The 18,468-nt window shown below is 28.3% G+C and overlaps 2 protein-coding genes across 4 annotated transcripts in view; one reads left to right on the plus strand and one right to left on the minus strand.

Annotated features, from left to right (window-relative positions):
* Nucleotides 1-18,468, plus strand: part of Brf (Brf RNA polymerase III subunit) — a 53,628-nt gene that overhangs the window by 20,024 nt on the left and 15,136 nt on the right. The gene's annotated exons all lie outside the window — the stretch shown is intronic.
* On the minus strand, nt 2,224-12,218 carry lute (BTB/POZ domain containing protein 3 lute). 2 transcript variants are annotated; one of them, XM_029302170.2, is made up of 7 exons: nt 11,977-12,218; nt 8,575-8,862; nt 8,345-8,414; nt 7,508-7,724; nt 5,049-5,235; nt 3,635-3,813; nt 2,224-3,384 (listed from the first exon to the last, which is right to left on the minus strand). In XM_029302170.2, exons 1-7 carry the CDS (start codon nt 12,071-12,073, stop codon nt 2,920-2,922), a joined length of 1,503 nt encoding a protein of 500 aa, XP_029158003.2. In that variant the 5' UTR covers nt 12,074-12,218; the 3' UTR covers nt 2,224-2,919. The 2 variants fall into 2 exon arrangements, with proteins under 2 accessions (XP_029158003.2, XP_029158002.2); XM_029302169.2 differs by having other exon boundaries at nt 8,345-8,492.

The raw sequence follows: 18,468 nt of genomic DNA on the forward strand, positions 1-18,468 counted from the left end.
AGCTACTAGTTGCAAATTACATATTTTGACCTTTAATGATCTTGAAAAGCGTCCTTCAGAAAAAAATCAGTAGCGTTATCTTTTGTCCCACTTTAAATCAAACAATTTTTGTTTGAAACAATTTATTGTACAATCAAAAATAAAAGTTTTTGGAGGTAGTCGATTAAAATTAGACACTCTGTATACAAGATATCCGGTAATAGCCGCCGGATTTCTCGTATATAGATAAAATGAATTAAACCGAATGGCAATGTCTTTTATTTTCAATCTTTGCAAAAATTAATAGAAATTAATATAAAAAATCAGCCAATCACGTGACGAGAAAGGAGCGGTGAGAGGAGCAATCGGAGGAGTTCCACGATTAAGCTACCTCTTCTCGCACCGGATTTGCTGATTTAAAAAAAATTAATTTCTTATTAATTATTGGAAAAAATCGCAAAATGGTAAAGGACTTTTCTACTCTATTTGACCCTTCTACTATCTGTATACTAGAAGTCATGCGTTATTACCGAACACTCTATATATTAAAATTGTATAAATTCTTATAAAGCTTCTCTATAAGATTGTCTTGTTTCTAAAAATGCTCAGATTTCCTCCGTCATCTAGCGTCTTGCGCTATAAGAATATTTTCTTTACAAGAAAAAATAATTTTATAAGCAATATCTTGTATATTTGTCAGTTTTTTTATGCATTTCATTTTATATTCAAAATATTTCTTAATTGTTCTCATATAGTTTCTTAATGTAAGATTTTGTTTACGAAAATTTTTTTAAAGCTAATTTTCAGATCAGAAAAGATCAATTCTAAATTCATTTCAAATTAATAATTAGAAACGTAGAAAGCATATATATATATATATATACACATATACACATTTTTTTGTGACATGTGCGTGTGCATGCGTGTGTGTGTGTATGTGTGTGCGTGTGTGTAAGGTACCTTTCTCTAATATTCATAAGATACCTTTCTAATGTTTTTCTAAAATGATTCTTGTTTAAAAACTCATACAATGATAAATAAGAGAGGGAAAAACTATAATTACTTACTAATATAATTTCATATTAGATAAAGTGCATTAAGTATTAAAAAAAGATGGAAGATATATAGATTATAATTTAATTGTTTAGAGTAATAATCAAACCTATATTTAACTTTCTGAAACGTGTAATATTTCAATGTTTTATTTTATTTATTTTTGTTTTTATTATTCTTATCAGATTCTGGCAGATAATATTAAATTAATGTTAATAACAATAAGTATAGAGTAGCAATAAAAAAATATTAAGTTTTTAATAATAAATCTATAACAACACATAAAAATTATTATATACTTATTGTTAGTCTTTTTTAAAAAAATATCAAAATTAGTAAATACCAAAGAGTATTAATTATATCAGTCGCATTTAAAATTAGTGATTTATATCTTCAGAATATTATTTAACAATATTCATAGCTACATAGTTAAGTAATACGAAGTATTTATAATTTCACGTAAAATTTTTATATCTTCTATATTAAAAAGACTAAGTATTATAAGTGTTTAGTTATTGTGTGATATTTTAAATAGAAACATCTCTCTTTTCTTTACATTTTACATCATATTATATTCCAGATATTTACAATGTTTAAACAATTTTTTCACGTAAAAAAACAATTTTTTTTTAACAAGTCAAATAAAAGTGCAGTCAATAAAATCGAATAAGGAAATATAAAAAATGTAAATACATTTTTTTTAATCTAAAATTGATTACATGAATTCATTCGAATAAGATGATGGAACATTTAAAAAATTTTTTCAAAGTTATAATTAAATTATAGTGTTTATATATATACAATTAAATATATACAATTAAATTTTTGTACAATACAAATAATGATATCAGCGACAAATTTTAAACACCAAATATATAGTATTCTAAATTATACAAAGATCGATGAATATAATTTTCGAAAATATGTAAAAAATTCCTAACTAACGTGAATCTAAGTTTAAATATAATTGTTAATTTTTTTTTTTTTTTTTTTTTAGATGACATAATACTGTATATAATAGCTCTTTGCTTTCTACGAAAATATAATTTTTGAACAAGTTACGTTTTAAGTTCAGTAATATATTGAATATACGTTAAAATTTGTTACAGCTGTTTTATATTGAAACAACTTTAGTATTACGCTTTGATCACATTTTCTGAAAAATTTATAATTAATAATAACAAAATAAAATAGGTGAAATTTGACATGTATTATAAATTATACAAAGATCGATGAATATAATCTTATTAAATTAATAAAATAGTTAACAGGGATATATGAGATGTGTCTCAAACTTGAAAATCTTTCTATATTAGAAATAATTTCGCACATTAATATAATAATTTCACGTCAACATTTTAAATTAATTATATTTACAACAGAAGAGATAGATAGCTTTTTTCCGATTTAACGTTTTGTCAACCTTTTATATTTCCTGAAAATACACAATCTCGTCTCCAATTATGTATTTATTTTCAAATATCCGTCTTTCAAAATTTCATAAAAGTTTTTATTTTTAGAATAAATTGAATATTTATTATATATATTTATTATAATATAATACATATTCATTATATTATATTATAATGAATAATAATGTTATAATAAATTATTTAATAATAATTTATTAATTATAAATATTATATAATATAATATTTATTATGTTATATTAATATAACCGAATATCGAGAATATTTAAGAAACATTTCAATTCGAAGTCTGAAAATATTCAGTTCAAAATAGAGTCGTACCTATTGAATATGTTCTTTCCAGAATTTAGCAAATTTGCAACGAATAATTCGGTTTTTTATTATTTTTTATTATTTTTCTTTTTTTTTTTTCGTCGCAAAGTATTAATTAATTAAACTATATATATTCCGTTTTCCGTCAGTCGTCGGAAGGCGGTCCGTAAAAAATCAATTCGGGGATTTGTCCGCCTTGCACCCCGGTGCCGTTGGTGCTCTCGGAGCTGCATTGAAATTGAAAGTTCACGCTACCGATTGTCGCTTCCGACATACCCTCTTGGCCGAAGAAGCTCAATTCTCCACCATCCAATATTGCACTCGCCGTGTACGAGCATTCCGGTTCTATTTGTATCGGATTTTCAAAGTACACGTGAAACGTATTGCTCGAACCGTCTGAGAAGAACTTGGTGTTGTTCTCTGCCAAGACGTTCCCGAGCCTCTTCAGCTCTATCTTGACGTTGTAATCCGCGGCGCCGGAGGAGCTCCCATATAAACCGAAACCTACCACAAATATTCTCTTATCGACGCTAAATTGAATCGAATCGCAGCGCCCTCTGTATCGCCATTGATTCGATCTGTAAGCGCAAGATTGAAATCGATGGCAAACCTGCGAACAATAGATACTTTTTATTTATCCAAAATTGTGGCTACAAAAAATATATATATATATATATATATATATATATATATATATATATATATAATAATGTGGTATTATTATATATTCGTTATTTTTCAAAGTTTAATTATTTGAAATTTTCTATTCTAGGTAACAAAAGAAGCAATTTTGATATAATTTTGATATAATTTGTTAAAATGGCTACTTTTGCCATCTGTAATATATAGACTTTACTTACTTGAGTTTTTAGTCCTTGACGAGCTTTAATAGGGAAACAAAGTTGTGGCTTGTTACTGGCCGTAAAGTGCAAAAATAAATCAATTGTCTCTTGATGCGTTAGAATTCCTATCTGTGCGGCATTGTTTGCAAACTCCTCCAGATTCATAGCAGGAAGTCTAATTAAATACAAAGCAGACCCTAAAAAATATAATATACATGTACATAAAAATATACGCACACGTTAGAGATCCTATTTTAAATCGCACAATTATATGTCTAATATACCTGAAATTATTTATTTATAATTATTAATTGTTTTGGAAAAAATTTAAAGATTATTTCTATTTTTTTATATACTTTTGTTTATAAAACAGAAATAATCTTCGAATTTCGAAAACATTTCTATTAATTAAATTAAAACTATGTTGGCCATGTTTTTTTACAACTTTTATTTACAAATTATTTTTTCAAAAATAAATAAATTTTATATATATATATATATATATAATTAAAAATGGAGATTTTATATGCGCGTATTGAAGATAAATGTTTCTGAAATAATAACCTAGATAACTAAGGTATTACTCTGTATTATTATCTATATTACCGTCGATGTTATTTTTAACAATTTGTCTTTTATATTTTATTTTTTAACGTTTATAATTTGATTTTTATGCTTTATATTAATAAAAAGTTACACACACAAAATTGCATTTATCTACATAAAGTTTGAACGCTTATACTTGGATATTTATCTAATCATGAATTGAATTTGTGTTTTTACGACATTTTTTATTTAAAATGATTTCAGGAACATATATATTATGTCTTCAGTTTGTATCTTCAACAACATATATCTTTGGTTTCTATATGTATCTTCCGCAACTATATCTTCATTGTACATACGCACGCGTAAAATGAAGAATGTTACTGAAAATACACAAACTGAAGATATAATACACATACATATATATATATAATATATAAATATACATCTCTACAGCAACATATATCTTCATTGTGTGTATGCACGCGCAAAATGAAGATATAAGTTGCTGAAGATATATAAACATACATATCTTCAGCAGCACGTATCTTCATTGTATATGTCAGTTTTTGTTTATATCTTCAACAACATATATCTTCAGTTTCCATATGTATCTTCAGCGATGTATATCTTCATTATGTGTACGCGCACACACAAAATGAAGATATAAGTTGCTGAAGATATATAATATAATGAAGATATATGTCGTTGAAGATATATAATATGTTTAGAAGATACACATAAACTGAAGATATGTGTATATAATGTATAAATATACATATCTTCAGCTAACATATCTTCAATTTGTATATTATAAATAACGGATGCGGACACATGCACACATATACACGTGCATATGTGTATAAGCACATCTCTCTGCTCTTACCTAATAGTTGCCTTTGATTGACTGGTGTAGGCTCGAGATCTTGCCGTATACATTCCGCGGAAGCCCATCGTAAAGCAGCATTCCATATATGGATTTCTTTGCAGTTTAGCGTCTCTCGAGATAAGACAGATTCGAGTGTATGAATGTCAATGTCCACAAAACCGTCAGATCTTAATGCCATTTCTGCCTGTCATACAACAGTTTTTACTTAATGTTTAGGCTCTATTTTATAATATTGCTCTTATTAATTTTTATTTTTGCGATTATTTCTTTTTCTTTTGCACTTTTATAATTTATCTTCAAAAATATGAATTTTTAAAAATAATACTTATGTAATTGTTTTTGTAAAATTGTTTTTTTACGCGTTTTAAATAAAATTTTACAACTATGTATGCAATTATATCTTTCATCAATATTACAAATATGCATCAATTTGTTGAATTTAATTGCCATATTCTTGCAATGCATTAGAATTGATTTAATTTAATGGCTAAAATCTTTATGAATAATATTAAATCATATTTTTAGTTTTGTATTATTAGAACTGATTTAATTAACGATTAAAATATACTTATATATAACATTTTTGATTCGGTATTAAATTTGTTATCCTTACAATAATATTGATTATAACAATATATAAATTGTATCAATATGCATTACGAATGAGTATTGAAATATATATATATATATATATATATATATATATATATATGAAATCTTTTTATAGAAATAATAATAAAATTTATTTTGTAAAACAATAATTGTATAATAATTAAAAGTTTGATGCATAAAAATGAAAAAATTTAACAAAATATACATTAGTTGTACAATTTTATATTTATGTATTAAAGGATCTCATATGTTGCTACAAAATTGGTTTATTATAATTGTACATAAAATATAACATTTCAATTAGTTATCGAAAAAATCATTTTATTGAAATTATCTCGTCTTATTTAATTATTACACTCAAAGTAATATTTTATATGAAAAATCTGCTGAATAAAAATATTAATAAGTATGTATCAAAACATTTGCAGTCTTTTCAAAAGAATGATCATTAATTGATATATGTATAATTTGTATATATATACAATTTTTTATATAATTATATTAGTATGTAAATTCATGATATCAAATCTAAAACATCACGAGTAAATAAAATTTATCCAAACATATGCGAGTCGTATTTAATGATAATTATATATATTAACACAATTACTTGAATAATATTGTGATAATGATCCTTAAGTTTTGTGTATATGTATATCTATATAAATATTATATTCCTAAAAATATTTATTGAAAGGGGCTTAAAGTATATACAAAGATGTTCTATAAAGTGCTTTTTCTCTCAATTGTCTGATTGAACTCAAATACAGCAAGTGAAAAAAAACTGTGAAAATAAATATCATTATTATATGAAGACTATTTTTCTGCAAAATCTTATATATGCACGTATTCACATATGTATATATGAGCATGCATATACATATATGTATGTAGCATAAGTAGACAAAAATGTCTTGCAAATAATTAATACAATTTTGTCTAAATAATCATAAAAATAAAATTAATAAAAATGGTAAATAATAGTCGACATAATAAATAAAGTTTATTTTGAATCAAAAGGTTCAAATTCATAAGTATAATAAATATAAGTATGTAATATTATACATATAAATTTGAACAGCTTTTGATTTAAAATATACGCTCCATTCACTGTGCCGGTTCTTATTTGTTATTTTAATTTATTTTGCGATTATATTTCTGAGAGCCTTTACATTTTTTAAAAATAATATCGCTTTGCAATGCTAATCCTTGTAAAAAGGAACTTTAACATTATTTCCCTTTCCATAGTTCTATTTATAAACAGTCTCCGATCGTATACTTGAAAGTAATTCGATACAATTTTATATATATATTTAAAAAATCTGTTGATTTTTATCCTAGTTTTTTCTCACTTAGCTAATTATTTGATTAGTATTCGTTGCTACCCTAAGAACATCGTTACGATTAATTTTACCGCAATTTTCATACTCGTCTATCAAATTATCCTGATATGTGATGTTCTGCGTGACCTCAACGTGATCCAATTTGTTATCGGGAAAGTAAGGCTCGCTTCGAGTACGAAAAAGCGAGAATGACAAATGCTCGTCCGCGAGGACGTTCGTACAACAGTCATTTTCCGAGAGACTCAAGCAATGCGGCACTATCGATAATCTGCCCTTGAGGCAATCGCACGCGTTACCGCCGAGTCCGCCATTGCCCGAGTACGAGTTCTGACATAGAAAATCATCGTCAAATTTACCGTCGTAAACGTAAGAATGTAAACTCGAGGAGGCGCGATTGATTGAGTCACTCGAGGAGTCGCTCGAGTCGTTTTCGAGTCGTGTCCCGTCCAAATTCTCATCATTCAAAGCAATGGCTTTTAGCGACCTTTGGGTTTGACTTACTTGTGCGTCGATCACCTCCCAACAACGTTGCATAAGATTAGGTTCTTCGAACAGGCGAGACTGGCTCAAAAGTAAACACGCGTTCTTCGCCGTCAGACTCGTTTCCAAATAATTCACGCACGCTCGTGCTAAGTGCGGAACTATATATTTTTTCGCTACGTACAATGTGGCCAGAACCGTATCCGCTTCCAATTGCACTTCGTCGCAGTACATGTACCTTAAAAAAAAGTATAATATAATAATACGGACATATGCATACGTCGTAGGCAAATGGTTATTTTAGGCAAAAATGTCCACAAATGAGTTTTAGCACTAGAAATGGGTTTATCGAGAAAATTGCTTTGTTTTTACGCCCTTCATAACCACTTTAAGTTTATCGGTCTAGTTTAGGAACACCCTGTATATCTCCTTTTCTCCTAATCAGAGCTACATACTTTTTTCTTTACTTTGGTTCTTTTAAATGGCGTGAAATCAGAGAAAATCAAGAATGAAAGAACTCTGCACTATATACAATCCTATATAGAATTGGATCTCTATCAAACACGACAAACTCGGGCTCTGTATTATTTAACTGGCTTAATAATTATCCATTATTTAGCTTTGAGTTTATTACATCTTTTGTTCAGCAGGTTATATATAAGCTACAACTTATGAGGAAACCAGCTGATTTTGTCAGAACCCAATTCCATATAGAATTTTAGTGCAGAGTTCTTTCTAAAATTTTAAAAATCTAATAAACTGTTTTTATATTATTTTATTTATATTTTATATTTATTAAATTCATAATTTCTCATAAATTTTTTCCTTGGTGCTTTCTCCAAGTTAATCTGAACTTACCTTAATAGCGCGAGAAAGGCAGCTGGTTCAACATCAGGAACTTCAATATCTCTTTTGTTTTCTGGCAACCCTCCATAGAACATGGCATAAAATACAGAACTACCAGTAGCAAGAACATATTTATGTGCTGGTATAGTTTGTGTGTGGCCTGTGATATTATTGATGTTATGATATTATGATACATTTTCTCCATGATGGTGATTAGTAGGGAAGAAAAGATAGATAAGTACCTGGACTGCCAACAATAAATATGATATCGGCCATGAGATGATTATTAAACATGGCCGCATTCCGTTCCCGGACTGTAGGTTTTGTTGCTTGCCAATTAGGATCTTGAGTGCAGTCCCCAGGTGATGGCAAATTTAATTGCGTTATAGGTGACGATAAAGAAGACAAAGGCGATGCGGGAGCACTCAATGGTTGATTTATTGCATTGCTTCCTTCGCGTTGTAATACGATGGATGAAGAAAGTGGACTAACCGAGGGTGGTGAATCTGATGTATTGCTTGGAGATTCCGCTAAAATAAAAAAAAATATTTTTTTGTTTTAAATATATAAGGTGGGTCATTTTAATGTCAGCGTGTTTGCAGAACATTAATCCTTAATATTAAAAAATTGTGACTCATGAAAAAATTAAGAAAACCCTTAATTAATACATATAATTCGATTTGTTTTTAACGAGATCTACAACTTTTATTTAAAAACAAAATCGATTTAAAAGAAGTGATTATTAATGAATTTCTCGAAAGTGGCGACATCTGTAAATTTTATGTCGCTATCTTGTGTCTTTCTTAAGGGGATACCGGACTGACGGCCGAACTCCGATAGGTTAGCACCACACGTAAAAATTTATTAATATTTAACTTTTTTATTATTGTTACATTTGTAATCTCGCTTCTAATTGTTCACTAATATTCTTTCATGTTATCCCGATTGCGTGAGCTATATCTCATGCACAGGCAAATTGCAGAAATTTTTTATTAAATAAGTATTGTTACGAACTGACACAAAAAAAGCCGATAACAAAATTGTAATTTTTTCTTTTATATGATTTATGTATATATGGAATTATAGCTAGCACGGTCCGTTTTTATATAAGTACTTTAATCGTGGAAAAGGATTTATTGATCAGTATAATCAATAAAAAGATATTTAAAAATAACTTAATATTCGCATTCGATCAGTAAAACATACCTCCGGAATCCCCTTAAAGTTAAACAACTTTTGTGCAAAACTTTTTTTCTGTAAAAGATGTAGGAAAAAATATATTTAGGGTGGGACATTAAAATCACATTTTTAGATATGAAGTATATGCATGCATGCACTTGTGTGCGCGTGTATGTAATATGCTAAATATGCTAAATATGCTAAATATAGTAACTGAAATTAAGTAATATATTATTATGGAATTTAACCCTTAATCCCGACGGTTCTTTTCGGCACCTTTAATCCCGACTCATGGTTCGTTTGCGTCTTTGCGTTATTTGGATCAGTAAAAACGCTTTAAAAAAATCTGAAGAAATTCATGAAGCTTCTTGCAACTTTCAACTTGAAGTCCCAATCATAATATTTCGATAAAAATTATTTTTTTATATAGTTTGTTATTAAGAAATCAGGTCGTCACAGCGAGTACAACAATCTCACCGCGGACGCAAACGATCCATGAGTCGAGACTAAGGGTTAAAGAAACCTTTTCAAACATTATATTTTTTATTTCTCGTTTCTATTCAACTCGTTACTATCCAATCTATATTCAATATATTATATATTGAATAGCTTTCTTTTTAGAATGATATTTGATATTATTTTGTAAAAAACATTTAAATGTTTAGAATTACATATGTTGAAGATATTAAACAGAGATTATTTTCTTGAAAAAAAGCGTCATTTGCTATAGATTTTAAAATTATCTAATTTAGTTTTATCCGATTTCAACAAATCTTTACATAAATATTACTTATAAGTATATCTAATATGTTGTATATGTATATGTTTAACATGGTGTAATTGAAAAAAACATTTATGGAGCTATCAAATTCTCTGAACAATTTAAAGACGATTTTTCCTTTGCGAAAATGTTGAGGGAGATCATTTTTTGCATATTCTCAATTTTGCTCATAATGTATCTTTGTATGTAACAATAATTAAAATTCTATTAAAGTAAATTCTACTTGGAATTAACTGAAGAATGTAGTTTTTGTTAATATTTTAACTTTACACAGTTTAGTTTCCAAGAAAGTCTTCTTTTTTAATAATTTATAACTTGAAATTTATTGATACCTCAAACATTTTCATGATGGATTAATGTAATCTCATTCAGTCTATATTCAATCATTTTTTTTAATGTTTCTTATATTCTAGATTTATATTTTATATATAAATATTCAATAATTAACACTCATAAAAATATGCATATGCCCCAATCTTTACGATTTGATTAAAAGAATTAAAATAAAACTCATAACTTTTGCTCGAGTTAAAAATTTCGAGAGTAAAAAAATATTTCGCGTTATTAATTATTTATTATTTAATATAATAATATCGGTGCCGATAAATTCATAATATATGTATATTATATATTATTCTATTATTGAATGATATTTAAATTATATTGCACCAAGTATCGATGTTTCGAAAATCTAATCAATTAATCGATTATTGCAAAGTATTTTTTACTTTCAAAATTTTAGTTCGAGCGAAAGTTATGAGCTGTGACGACCTGATTTATTTCATTTTGATAATTAACAAAAACTTTCTACACAATTATATATTTAATCACTTAAAAGATTTTTATTCAATTATTAAATTTATATAAAACTCATAACTTTTACTCAACCGAAAATTTCGAGAATAAAAAATAATGTGCGCCATTAATTATTTATTATTTAATAATATCAGTGCCAATAAATTTGAAATATATATATATATATATATATATATATAAATTTATTGACACTGATATTATTAAATAATAAATAATTAATGGCGTACATTATTTTTTATTCTCGAAATTTTCGGTTGAGTAAAAGTTATGAGTTTCGATACTTGATAAAATATAATTTAAATATCATTCAATAACATACATATATGTATGTATACCTATATATATATATATATATATATATATATATATATATATATATATATATATATATATATACATACATATATGTATGTTATTGAATGATATTTAAATTATATTTTATCAAGTACCGATGTTTCGTAAATAGAATCAATTAATTGAAATAATTGAAATAAAACTCATAACTTTTACTCAACTGAAAATTTTGAGAATAAAAAAATATTGTTACCATTAATTATTTATTAATAATGTCAGATAAAATTCGAACTTGAGTTTTTAGCGTAACAAATATACATACATATATATATATATATATATGCGTGTATGTGTATATATGTATATATAGCAATATATAGAATATTAATTGCTGTGATCTTCACACATATCCAAATACGAATTTCTGACATGATCAAAACCCTAGGATTCTTCACTCGCGAAATCAGGCGTGACGTATAAATAGCAAACTCGCTTATTCGCGCGACATACGAAACAAACGACATACGAAGCAGTTTTTCTCTTTCGCTCTGTTCCTCCTCTCTCACTCTCTCACCGTTCATCCAGGCATTAGTCTGTCTGACCGCGACGTTGTCCTGAAAACGCTTCATCGGCTTGGTGGAGATCTTGGAGTAGAGATTCGACATTGCCATCGTCGTCAGGCTCGCCTGGTGTTGACCTTACGTCGCGTCGTAATTCGTCCTCCCCGAAGCACAAGAGAACGAATCCGAGAGTACTGTCTGTTGTCGGCTATACAGCCGCCATTTCCTGGACATACGCGCAGTTAGAGAGGCGCTGTCGCGTCGGTCGATAGTTATCGAGAACGACGAAGAGAGAGAAAGAGGGGTAAAAGAGAGGACGGACAACTGTTTGAGTGTCATTTTAGCAGGTGTGCATTATTTAAAATAGATATTAAATTTAAAATAAAAATATTAAATTGGTATAAAAATATTAAATTGGTATAAAAATATATTTCCTTAACGTATCTAAAGATTATTAACCGTTTAAACATCAATAAAAAAACGACTCCATAAAAATCTTTTTAAAACTATAATTTAAAAAACGTTTTTTTCACGTTTAAATTATACCTTCACAGCACGACCCAGACAGCACACAATATTTATGATGAAGAGTTATAAATATTAATGAATATATATTTTTTTCAAATATTATATAAATATTTTGAAAATGTTTTATAAAAACCTTTATTTAACATATTATTAAAACAGATTAAATATTTCATATAATATTTATGGTATGTATAAATAAATATTTATAGTAAATATTTTTTAACTAAATTGTTCTTTTATTTACCACTATGTGACGTATCTTTCTCGTATTTGATTTTCGTCGTGAGAATTATATAAGGCTGGCAAAAACGGAAATTAATAAAATTAAAAATGTCATAAAATGATTTCTATTTTTGAGCTGCATTCTGCAACAGAATGTCTTTTAACAAATAAATTTACGTATATATCGATGTGTATGTAAATTTATTTGTTAAACTACTCTGATTGTTCACTAAATTCTGCGGTTTTTTCAGTAAATGGCATTGATCGGCTGAAAAAGATAACATGCGCTGCTTGAACCACGGCTTATTTTATACCATCTGAAAGCTTAGATCACGCTTTACATTTCGCCAAAAACTTTGTTGTAATTGACATGTTTTGTACACGTACTATTTAGTAAAAATGGAGGATCAAAAGATGCATTTTCGACACATTTTGCTATTTTTTTTATCAGAAAGGAGTAAAAGCGACAGACACCAGCGTTGGTTTGCGCGCTTCCGTTCTAGAAATATGAACCTCGAAAATGCTTCTCGTTCCGGTCGTCCATCCATCACTGATGACGATCAAATTACGAATTATGAATTATGAATTATATCTCTTCCAGAATGTTGGAAGAAGGTGGTAGATTAAGATGGACAATACCTTTTACATTAAATAAATGATTTAGTACAATAAATTTGTGTTTCAATTTAAAGTAAAAAGACCGCAGAACTTTGTGAACGACCCAATATATTGAGTATATATTATAATTTTATATTCTATTTTAAAATAAATGTCTAATAAATTACTTATAAACATTTTTTACAAATTTTTAACTTTTTATAAATGACTAATAGAGTTTAAAAAACATAAAAACATCTAATGGGACCAAAGGGCATAGCATGATAATATGATAAGCATGTGCTGCCCTCGCTAGGATCTGGTTGAAATTTTTATAATAAGTTGACATTGATGTGAGATTAATTTTCCCAAACGATTAGATCTGAAAAAAATTTTTTATGGGAGTTATGCGGGTTAGAAGAAAAATGGAAAAAAAATTTTTTCTCGAAAACGGCTGAACCAATTTTTATGAAAAAAATATATGTTATGGGTTTCAATGCTATAATGTTATTAAAAAATTACGGAATTTTTTTTTCACAAAATACGGGTAAAAAATTTTCGAAATATTTTTGAATTTTTTTTATGGGATGCACTTGAGACACTATCACCATTTTTTTGCTGAAAAATCTTTAAATACTCTAGAATAACGTGTTCGAGTTTCATAACGATCGGAAGAGTAGTACATAGTTTTAAAAAATGAAGTTCTTGAGTGCGTCGCGTGCGGCATATGGCGCGCTATACACTAAGCGTCATGAATGCCTTTCCACCTGAATTTGCAACATATATACGCATGCAAATTCAGATAAATTCAAGTGAGAAGGCATTCATGACGCTTAGTGTATAACAAATATATGCAGCACTGTAGCATTCATTTTTTTTACGTCAATTATTCCTACAATCTTCACTTGTTTCTTTCGCTGTTCAATAAGTGTTTCCATTGTTGGCATGTTAAGTTCTTTTGAGTTCTTCTTGTTGTACCTTGTGTTTTTCCTCATGTGCATTTTTCCAGCTAAAAATACTTGCTTTGCACTTTTGCCATATTTGATTTGACTTGTCATAGCAAGAAATGTCTGTGACAAATAACAATCCTAAATGTGTTGGATGTTAGGTGATAAGTTTTTATTTAAGGTACGTGGCCAGAAGAAAACAATTAAAACTGAAGATGAAGCAATGAATTTTTCCAACAAACTTCAACGAACAATTATTGTTAATGATATCTTGTGTTCAAAATGTCGAGTTTTTCAATATAAAAAGAAACTTGATGTTGATTGCTCGATTTCTCAAAAGGAGATTGATGAATCACAATCAACTGATGATCTAACAATCATTATTTGACTCGAATCTAAAGTGGAAGAATCAAATATTTAGAGAATTGAAGTTAATCCTGTGAAAACAAGCTTCTTCTGGAATAACTGTGAGATTCGTTATGGCAGAACAAAGACAACAGTATTTATGAAACAGTTCTTTTAATTGGAACTTCAATGCTTTCAAGCGACTTTCCTATTTATCTTTTTTCTATTTTCTAGTAGAATAAATTTTCTAATAGAAAGACTTTTTCTATTTTCTAGTAGAATATTTTGGTAGTGGAGCCCCTCGCAGGGGTTTCCACACATACACTTCCATGCAATGCGAGGTTCCACATTGGTTTGCAACTTTCCACGCGAAGCGAGGTTTCACGCAAACCTATTTGTCTAGTTTTTTGGTAGTGGAGGCCTCCGCAGAGGGGCAGAATCCACTGTTTCCACGCATATGTTTTTCCACGCGAAGCGAGGTTTCACATAGGTTTGCAACTTTAACTACAATTTTTAAAAATTGATATTTCTAAAACTATTTATTGTAGAACATATAAATTTAGTAAAGAGTGATAGTAAACTTTGCCCATTTTTGAAACCTCGAATTTCAAACTTTTTATGGCAAATAGTATTAGATGAAACCTTAATCCCAGTAAAATTACAAGATGAGCACAGTTCCGAAGATACAAGGGGGAAAGTGATGATTTTTAGTCGGTTATATAAGAAATTATCACTTTCACTTCTTCATATCTAAGGAACCGTGCCTATGCTCATCTTGAAATTTCTCTGGGATTAATGTCTCCCATCGTCTCCACCTCATTATATAATAGTATTTAGCATTAAAAAAGTTTGAAATTTGAGATCCCAAAATTCTTCAACCCTATAAAATGGGCGAAAATACAGGTTTTTTTTTGCCATCATTCTTTAAACTTATTTGGATACACATTAATAGTTATTTGTGTTACAAGTACGGAAAGTTGGCTATTGGTCACGAGTGCGGGTAAGCGCACGAGCCAAAGACGAGTTTCGGAAGTTTATCCAAGAACTGTGCGCAAAAGAAATGTGGGCAAAAGAACTGTGCGCAAAAGAACCGTGGGCAAAAGAATTATGCGCGAAAGAACCGTGAGCAAAAGAACTGGCAGTCGATTGTGTATATTTTAAAAAAGTAAAAATACGAAAAGTAAACAAAGGACAATGTTAAAAAACCCCGATTTTTTGCCTCTCGGGGAAATGGATAAAACTTATTCCATATGTTTTTTACACATAAATACAAACCAAAAATGCACCTAAGGCCGTGGAGAACTCTGGGAAAAACTTTTGGCAAGCTGTTTGACTTGCTAAATGAGGTGTTAAAACGGGACCACTTTTCAGTTTTTAACATTGATCAAAACGCACTGAATTGAGATTCTTGCAGTTTAAAAGCCTAAAATAATCTTATGATGAATAGAAGATGTTTGAAGGTTCAGTTTTTAGCTTTAAAGGTTTATCATATTCCCCATATAGATAGTGCGATTAGGATAAAATGGTCAAAAACTGAAGGAATCCTGAAGCGACATTAACGAGATCTTAGCGACATTAACGATTAAGCGACGATCTTTGACGTGATCTTTCGACACTATTGATAACATAGTAATATAATGATATTACCTATACTTTTGAATATCTCACTTGCAGAAAAAGTATGTAGGAGGCACGCACGCACGCACACACCTTCAAATACTTTCCATTCATCATTACAGATTATTTTAGACTTTTAAGCTGTGAGAATTCGGGAAGATAATTAACTTCCATCGTTCGATCAAGGTCAAAAATTGAAAAATGATCTCGTTTTAACATCTTATTAACAAGTCAAACAGCTTGCCAAAAATTTTCCCCAGAATTCTTCGCGGTCTTAGGTACATTTTTGGTTTATATTTATGTGTGGAAAATGTATGGAATAGGTTTTATCCATTTCCCCGAGGGGCAAAAAATCGGGGTTTTTTGACATTGTTCTTTGTTTACTTTTCACTCTTTTAAAAAATACATAATCGATCCTCTATGCGCAAAAGAACCGTAAGCAAAAGAACTATGCGCAAAAGAACTGTCCACAAACGTACTGTGTGCAAACGAAATGTTTTTGCTAATCATATTAATTAATTAAAATTATATTAAACCTCTCCAACAGGCCTAAACATTGTTTAAAATTATTATTATGTAATTTATTACAAAATATCGATTTTTGGCATACAATCTTAAAAATGTTGACATTTTTGCACTTTTTTTTTTAATTTCAAACATTTTTCATGTTCAATGGCTTTTAGACGTTTATTATGTTGCTTCTTATTAATAAATCGTCTTTTAAATCTGAACGGATTTATATCTTATGTTTGAAATTAACATTTGACAAGACACGAGCAGTCGTAACAACTTAAAATATTGACGCGCTATTGCTACGTTTTTTATTTACTTCTTTTAGTAATTAAAATTATTTATAAATGTTTATCTTTTATCAAATCACTATATTTTGTTAAATAAATGTTTTATATACTTATACATATCAAAACTAAATAATATACAAATAATTTGAATTTATTTAAATTAAAATTTTATGCGAGTTTGCATTACAAAATTTATGTGTATAAGCCAATCAGCATAAATATTTTTCTTGCACCACTTCCCTCAGAAAGTGACGGTAAAACCTCCTTAAAAGAAATTTTTTATATTGAGACTTTTGCATCATTATATTTCTGTTTCCATTTCTAAAAAAAAGCATGTTATTTATTTATTGAAGTCTCGAAAGTCTCGAAGTGTATTGTTGTCTTTAATCCGCGATGCCGATTGGTTTTATCGTTGCGTTTACTTCGTGAGCCGCTGTCATTGCATATTTTGACAGTTGTATGTATCGAGGGGTTAGTGTAGTAATGTATATTAAAAGATTTGGTATATAATAGTTAAAATCTGATAAATAAGTGTTTATTAATTTTGTGATTTAGTGGTTTGGATTAGTTTCTCAATTAGAAAGGGAAGTAAAAATTCGGTGAATTAAAATTATGTATACATATATAGAAATTCAGTTAATTTAGATTATGTACATATTTCTATTGTAAAATATATTGTAATACCGAATTTGAAATCAATATTTATTAGTATTACAGACATATTATATATGTTAAATATAACAACAAAGGAAATTGATAACAGTAATACTGATAACAATATTTTGAAGGAGTAATGATTGAAAATTTAAATAATAATATAGAAATAAAATGAATGATACAAACACAAAATCGCTATGTACGATTAACAATAATATTAATACTGAAGACAGTTATATTCCGAAAGAAGTTTATAAAATGCTTGATACTAATTTAACGAAACTTGTAGAAAGAGATGGAAAGTATAATTCTGGAATTCAGTCACCATGTCAAATCGATCTTTCTTTCAAGTGTAATAAGGAAAATGATAGTTTCGTGCATTTAGAAAATAAGTTGGATATCACTAATATAAAGTCTAGCACAAAAATTATATCAGTTAAAAAATATACTCCTGTGTTGAATAAATGCACTGACAAGAAAGTAGAGAGACCTTTGAGGGAATACCTGGCTTTAAAATCACGTATGAGCTGTTTGCTAACATCTAATATTAAACGTTTTAGTTGTTACAATCAAATAACGATAGTTTGCATTCTGAATTTGACGATACAAAAGCTTGCTTGTCAGGTAAAATACTTGCAGAACTTCATAATTTATATGATGATTAGATACCCAATTTTATGTATTATATCAGTTGATTGCTTTATTTTAGGATTATTTTTTAAAGACTAAATATTTTCCTTGACTAATATTTTTATATTAATAGCATAAATGTGCAGACTGAAAATGTTATTCT

The sequence above is a fragment of the Nylanderia fulva genome, unplaced genomic scaffold, assembly GCF_048542155.1.
Source record: "Nylanderia fulva isolate GAGA-0341 unplaced genomic scaffold, ASM4854215v1 Scaffold145, whole genome shotgun sequence".
Lineage (NCBI taxonomy): Eukaryota > Metazoa > Arthropoda > Insecta > Hymenoptera > Formicidae > Nylanderia > Nylanderia fulva.

Coding starts and splice junctions, on each gene's coding strand:
- lute (XM_029302169.2), bottom strand. CDS start 12,073: ATGGCAATGTCGAATCTCTACTCCAAGATCTCCACCAAGCCGATGAAG. Junction 8,493..8,574: donor ATTTATTGTTGGCAGTCCAG/GTACTTATCTAT, acceptor ATAATATCACAG/GCCACACACAAACTATACCA. Junction 3,385..3,634: donor GTCAAGGACTAAAAACTCAA/GTAAGTAAAGTC, acceptor TATTGTTCGCAG/GTTTGCCATCGATTTCAATC.